Source organism: Parus major, chromosome 12 (genome assembly GCF_001522545.3).
Source record: "Parus major isolate Abel chromosome 12, Parus_major1.1, whole genome shotgun sequence".
NCBI classification, from domain to species: Eukaryota; Metazoa; Chordata; class Aves; order Passeriformes; family Paridae; genus Parus; species Parus major.
In genome coordinates, this window is record NC_031781.1 from 19496382 (window position 1) to 19503470 (window position 7089).

General features: G+C 56.1%; 1 protein-coding gene across 1 annotated transcript in view; it reads left to right on the top strand.

The window, feature by feature from the left end:
* Position 1: 1 nt before the first annotated feature.
* Positions 2-7089, top strand: part of GRM7 (glutamate metabotropic receptor 7) — a gene marked incomplete at its 5' end in the record, with an annotated part of 192648 nt that continues 185560 nt past the window's right edge. The window contains one exon of the mRNA XM_015640504.2: positions 2-508. Within this exon, the coding sequence (XP_015495990.2) occupies positions 2-508 (507 nt within the window). The remainder of the gene's footprint in view (positions 509-7089) is intronic.

The following is a 7089-nucleotide window of genomic DNA, read 5'->3' on the forward strand; positions in this document are numbered from 1 at the left end:
GGGCCGGGCGGGCAGGGTGCTGCGGCTGCTGGCGCTGCTGGAGCTGCCCTGCTGCCTGCTGGAGCTGCTGCTCGGGGAGGCGGCCCGCGGGCAGGAGATGTACGCGCCCCACTCCATCCGGCTGGAGGGGGACATCACCCTGGGCGGCCTCTTCCCCGTGCACGCCAAGGGCCCCCCGGGCTCCCCCTGCGGGGACATCAAGAAGGAGAACGGCATCCACAGGCTGGAGGCGATGCTCTACGCCCTGGACCAGATCAACAGCGACCCGGACCTGCTGCCCAACGTCACGCTGGGTGCCCGCATCCTGGACACCTGCTCCCGGGACACCTACGCGCTGGAGCAGTCCCTCACCTTCGTCCAGGCGCTCATCCAGAAGGACACCTCCGACGTGAGGTGCACCAACGGCGAGCCGCCCGTCTTCGTCAAGCCGGAGAAAGTAGTTGGAGTGATCGGGGCGTCGGGAAGTTCCGTGTCCATTATGGTGGCCAACATCCTCCGGCTGTTCCAGGTAGGGCCGTGCCGCGGGGCTCCGCCGCTCCGGCTCCCCCTGTGCCTCTCCAGGTGCTCCATCCGCCTCCCTCCGGAGCAGCTGCTTCCCCTCCCCGTCTCCCTTCTCCACGGTGCGTGGCGCTTTCTGGATTTATCGCCCCATTTGCACGAAGCAAAGCCTGAGGGAAAGGAGGAAAAAAAAAAAGAAGGGAGAGAAGAGGCGCTGGTTGCGCTGGGTTGGCGTTAGAGCGAGCCGTGGCTCGGCGGGGATGGATGCGGGCGCACGGAATCCCGGCGCTGCGGGCAGGGCTGGCGGGGCCGCGGCCGCCCCGGCCCGGGGGTCGCGGGGGGTCGGGACAGGGTCGGGACAGGGTCAGGAGGGGTTTTCTCCGGCGGAACCGGGGCTGTGCGGGGCAGCCCCAGCACCCAGCGCCTGCCCGGATCAGGTCTCGGCTCCCTTCCGAGCCCGGCCGGCCGGAGCGGGGGCTCCGGGGGCGGCCGCATCCCGGGAGCGCCGCTCCAGGCTCCGGCGGCTCCGGGAGGAGCGAGGGATGAGCAGAGCCGGAGGATTAGAGAGCCGTGCGTGTGTGTGCGGGGGAGACGCGCTGCAGCGCCTGCCCGTTCTCCGCTGCTCTCCTCTCCCCGTGTGCGCTGCACCTCGCGGGGCTCGGCCACGGAGACCCGGCACCCCCGGGGGCTCATCCTCCTGCCCCACGGCCCTGCGAGCCCATCTGGCCGCGTCTGACCAGGGCTTGATCCCCGGGGCGTGTGGGGGTGTCCCCCCGGGGCGTGTGGGGGTGTCCCCCCGGGGCGTGTGGGGGTGTCCCCCCGGGGCTGGGATGTCCCCCCGGGGCTGGGATGTCCCCCCGGGGCTGGGATGTCCCCCCAGGGATGGGATGTCCCCCCGGGGCGCTGCTGCAGCCGCCGGGCCCCGCAGCGAGCGCCGGGTGCTCCTCGGCAGCGATCGCGGGCGCGGTGACAGTGACAGAAGCGCCACCAGATGCATCGTGAGCAGCGGAGTTCTTTGCTCCCTGTCCTACGCCTTCGCATGCGGAAGGTGGTGGAGGGATTTTTTTATTTTTGTGCAGCGGGCGGAGAGATCCCCCGCTTTTCCCAGCTGGAAACTTGTGAGGTTTTCACGGCAAATCCACTCGGTGCTGTCAGCAGCCGCCGAGCCTCCTCATTCCCATCTGGCTGCCGGTGCCATCTCCGGCCGCTGCATCCGAGGCGAGCGGGGCGATGCCTCGCTCCCCGCTGCCCTCTGCTCTGCCCGGCCGGGCTGTGCCCTGGCTATTTTCCTGAAACAACACCGGCGAGCTGTCTCTTTGCCTCGCTCGCCTCCCCTCCTGGCAGATTCAAGCGCATCGCTGCCGGATTCAGCGCCGTGCTGAACCTCCCACAGTTTGTGCGGCTTCACCGAGCAGCTCCTCGTTTGGCGGAGCAAGCCCGGCTCCGTGCCCGGCTCCGTGCCCGGCTCCGTGCCCGGCTCCGTGCCCGGCTCCGTGCCCGGCTCCGTGCCCGGCTCCGTGCCCCGCTCCGTGCCCCGCTCCGTGCCCCGCTCCGTGCCCCGCTCCGTGCCCCGCTCCGTGCCCCGCTCCGTGCCCTCCTGGCCGGCCGCAGCTCCCCGGGCTGCAGGACACACGAGCTCACGTTCTCCCTGAGCCCAGCAGCTCGGAGGGACGTGAGCCGGGCTGAAGTTGTGCTCGGGTTCGGCTCCAGCAGCCGCCACCAGCCAGGAGGGTGAGATCAGGCAGCTCCTCCACTCCGGTTCTCATCCCGCAGCAAGTCCGGGGCACTCCCGACCGAGATGCAGCTCAGAAGGGAATTAATTGTAGGCACCAGGAGGTTTTTGGATAATGCCACAATACCTGCAAAGTCTTTGGTGATACGTGATGTAGTGGAATTTGCAGAAAATAAGATATTTGGACGGTTTCTCCATGTAGAGATATTTATATAAACTGAATACTTTAATGTATTGTGACTAAGCATCTGTTCAAAGCTGCAATTTAACCAAATCATCCAGAAAGCAGGAACTGGCCCATACTGAGGGATTTTACTGAATATCTATTTTGCAGCTTGGGTGAGCCGCCTTGAAGCAGATCTTCCATGCCGTAAAGCTGCTCCCTATTGTCCTCTCCTCCTTCAAAATACAGTTCAGAACATGCTCAGCCAAAGAGAAATAGAAAAGAACTATTTTAGGAGGAGAACTGGACCTGTTCAGCAAATAAGTGTCATTGTGTGTGGGTGGATGAGAAGCTCGAAGTTAGTGGAAAGAGGAAAACCAAGTACCAATCACAAAAAATCTTGTTAACCCCAGAACTCTTTGAAATTCCTGAGTGTGGCAGGCAGCTTCTTTCTCAGGAGTCACCGTGGGTTTTACTGCCTGGGGCAGTGGGTGAGGGGTGGGTGGATGGCTCTTGAACACTTCCTTGCATGCCAAGCTGGCTTTTCCCTCACATCTCGTGGGTAAAAGCTCCGTGGAGGCCTCTGCAAAGGAATCTTACTGGAGTTTCTGCTTCTCTGACAATAAAGAGAAGTATTTGTGCTGTGCCTTAATGCAGGGAGAAAAATCTGTGTAAATACATCTGTATAGATAGATATATATATATGTATGTATGTATGTATATATAACCCATCCAGAGCACAGCAGGGCTGCCTCAGCCAGCTCCTGGTGCTTCAGGCGCTTCCACCCCAGGAGGGGCCGGATCCATCCAGGCTGTTCATCTTCCTCTCTGCATGGGAGGCTCTGTTATCTCTGCCTGCAGCTCACCCGCTCCCAGCGCTGCACAGAGCTGGGAGCATCCTCAGCCAATGCCAACAGGTGGATCAGCAGGGAGAGGCAGTGCCTGGAATTCATCCATGCAATTACTGCTGGAGGTTTTGGAGGAGCTTTCCTGGGGTGAAAAAATGATGGGAGGGATGTCCATGACACTTGGGGTGTTTGCTGTGTGATCAGAGTCCCTCCCCTGCCTCTGGACCTCTCCCCTCCCTTGTCCCTGAGCTGCTCCTGGATAAAAGAGGCTGGGGTTGGAAGGTGTTGGGGTGGGAAGGCTCCTCCAGGAGTGTGGGGAAGGCACAGAGTCCTGCTGGAGCCCAGGGGAGCTCCAGCCCTGCCTCTCCCTTTCTCCAGCTGAAGGGCTGGTGCTGATGGAGCCAAGCTGAGACTTTGGGGTGCTCACTGCTCCTGCCAGGCCCCACAGAATGGGTGGGTGGGCACAGGAATTGCCAGTGGGGCAGGATGCCTCGTCAGGCCCCATCTGGGAGGATTCCAGAATGAAGTGAGAGGGATGGAAACGCCCTGTGCAAGCCCAGGGGCTGAGGGAGGGGAGGCTGCGCCCCTGGGTTCAGTGTCTGTCACTGCCAGGGGTTTGGTGGGACCTGCTGGAGGCTCTGGGGTTAAAGTGAGGAGTGAGGAGCAGCAGCAGCACCTGCAGGAGCAGGGCAGAGCCCAGCCAGGCAGGGGGGAACAGGGCTGGATGTCTGAGTGTGCCGGAGCTGCTCCAGCTTGGCCACGGCTTCCCCGGGAGGTGCCTCGGGCTGCACCCTCTGTTTTCCATCTCTGCTCTTCACCCCATCCAGCAGGATGAGTGCCCTGGCAGAGGAACGGTGCCTGCAGCCCTGGGGCTGGGTCCCATCCCGTGCCAGGGCTGCCAGGCAGGGATGTGGGGAGCAGGGCAGGTTCCTGCTCCAGGAGGGATCAGCCTCGGGCTGCTGGAGCGTGCCCATGGCCCTGCCCCAAAATCCGAGTGTGTCCAAGGCACGGACTTCTTCACAACACAATTCTATCAGTGCTCACCACTAAATAGCAGCCTGGTCATAAATTAAATATCTCTCCTAAAAATAACACCAGAATAATTTGGAAAGCTGCTTCCAAATGCGCCGGGGAGTTCAGGCAGGATGTTTTTAGGCTGCTGGTTTTGCTTTGGAGAAAATGCTGCTCCTTTGCAGGGTCGTAGCTTTCCCTGCAAATGGAACTCCATGATAAAACCATTGCCAGGGTGTTTCATATTTTCTGGGAGTAGAGCCACGCAATATGGGGAATATCAGCACCCTGATTTTTTATTTTTTTTTTAATGCTGGAAATCTTATTTTTGTGCTCCCTTAGAATTACAGACTTCTCATGACAGGCATTAATAATAAACAAATTACTGCTTCAGGTTTGTGTCCTCGGTGGATGCAATCTGAAAGAGTCGATTAAGAATCATTTTGTTCTCGTCCAAATCTCTGGGATTTTATCAGGGGTGGCTCTTGTGGCCCCGAGGGGGCTGTTCCTGAGCCCCTTCAGGGAACTTTGCAGCACACTGGGCTAAGGGAGTGTAAATTGGAACATCCCTGATCTCCCTGGGGGTGTTGGCTGCCTTTCCTTCCTGCCGAAGGAGGAAGATGACAGTTGCAGTCCTGCCTTCTGCTCCAGACACAGTAATCTCAAAAATGAGATTATTTGGAAAGGAAGGGAGCTTAAAAGTGCAGCTCTGAGTAGGATGCTGCTCTTTTCTTGTGAAATGCACACGCTTTTGCCAGGCTCTCTGGGGGAGGCTGTAGGGCTGGGATTGCTGGGGATGGGGATGGGGATTGGGATGGGATGGGATGGGATGGGATGGGATGGGATCCATGGGATGGGATGGGATGGGGATTGGGATGGGATGGGGCTGGGGCTCAGCTGCTCCAGGGATTCAGGGGAACACTGGAGCCTGCTCCTGCCAGGAATGCTCCTTGGGCACAGGGAGGAAGGGCAGGGCTGTGTGAGGATGTACAGAACCGTGTGTGATCCATGGTTCCAGCAGATCCCTGGGAAATGTTTGGTTGCTGATGGGTTCCACACTGCTGATCTGATCAGTTTCTACAAACTCCTTTTAATTCCCAGGAAAATGTTTGCAAACTGGCTCTTCCTCCCTCTCAGTTCAGGTTTTTTGCAGGGATGTGGGATATAGACACATTCCATGGGATGTAATTTCCATTCCAGATCCATGTGTTGAGCCCCTCCTGCTGACCTTGCCCTGATGGCATGTGGAGAAGTTTAATTGATAGAATTTTCATTGATGGAATGTACCTGGGCTCTCACTGGGGCTTGGGAAGAAAACTCCCACATTTCAGCAGTGTTTTTCTCTGGATGCTAATTTATTGTGAACTCCTGATCTGATTGTTGCATTTTCCTCTCCTCACTTCAAACAGGACAATACTTTTTAGGCAACAGAGTAATGATTCATTTTAGAAAAGATATTTCAGGAAACTCCACATTCTTCAGTTTCTCACAGAGAGAGTGGAAGAAAAAGCTGAAAATAGGAAACAGCAACCTTTAATTCTTTGCCTCTTCTAAAAAAAAAAGAAGAGGGTTTTGTGGTTTTTTTTGTGTTCCTTAATGAGCTTTCATTTTAGCAGCCTCTCAGTATTTGTCCTTGTTGATAGTGAGGCCCTGATGTGTGTCAGCACCCTGAGCCATGATGTGCTGTGCCTCAGCTGTGAGGCTGCACCACAGACATGTGGAATCTGATTTTCCCTATATAAACAAAAGGCCAGGAAAATCCTCACTTCAAGAATTCCACATGGGGAGTCACTAATGAGAGGTTGGAGGTGCTGTGAATGTGTTTTTCTGGAACGCTGTGTTTTGGAGGTAAAATTAATTTTCTTGACAAGGCAAAATTCAATTTGAGCAATAATCTTGGCTCTTAATCTGTTTTCAAGTGTCTCTCTTGAGGCAGCAGGGACTGCAAAGGGTCATTTGGAAGGAGAGTGGTGCTGCCAGGAGAGGGATGCTCATCCATGGAGAGGGACAGGGAGGGATGATGGGCAGAGGGTTCAGGGATAAGAGGGGCTGGCACAAGGGGTGCAGGAATGGGGAAAAGAGATTTTCAGCAAGTTCACTTGTGCAATTTACTCTTTGAAACAAAATAAGGTGACCTCTCTGGAATGACAAATGGAGGGATCATTTCAAGGCATTAATTTTTATGAAAGAATTATTGATCTGCTTTGGAATCTCATAACAGTAATACTACAAAACTACATGTAGTCTGTTCCATATTTTATTCTATTAAATGAGTTTTGCTCGGAGGCATTAAAACCATCCAGCACAATACTCTGTTTTGTAAGATCAGATGTTGTTATTTCTATTTATAGTTGTATTCAAATTAATCTCAATGAGTGACAATGCTGACTGTCCCAGACACTGGACTATGATGAATTTTATCATAATATCAGGAGATACGAAGCATGTAATTAAGGCTGTTTGGAGAGCATGGAATCCAATCTAGCCAGGTCATTAGTGTGGTGAGAGGGTACCCAGGCAGAGAGAAATCTAAAGGAGAACAAGGATTTCCAGAGCTTTGCTCGTTACTGATGATTCACGAGGTCCTCCCAAGCCCTTCTGCTGAAGGCAGTGCAGTTGTTCTGAGCCATCAGCAATTTAAAGGCAATAAAGGCTGCTCCTGCTCAGGGGCAGGGAAAGGTGGTGCCCACAGCTCCCTCCTGGCAGTCCCCTTGTGCTTCCCCTGGCTGCAGCGAGCCCAGCCCTCAGAGCCTGCAGAGCTCTCCAGCCCCAGGAGCACACTCTGATGGCTCCTGCTGCCAGGCTGGGCTGGAGCTCTTGGATGTCCCCGTGTCCCC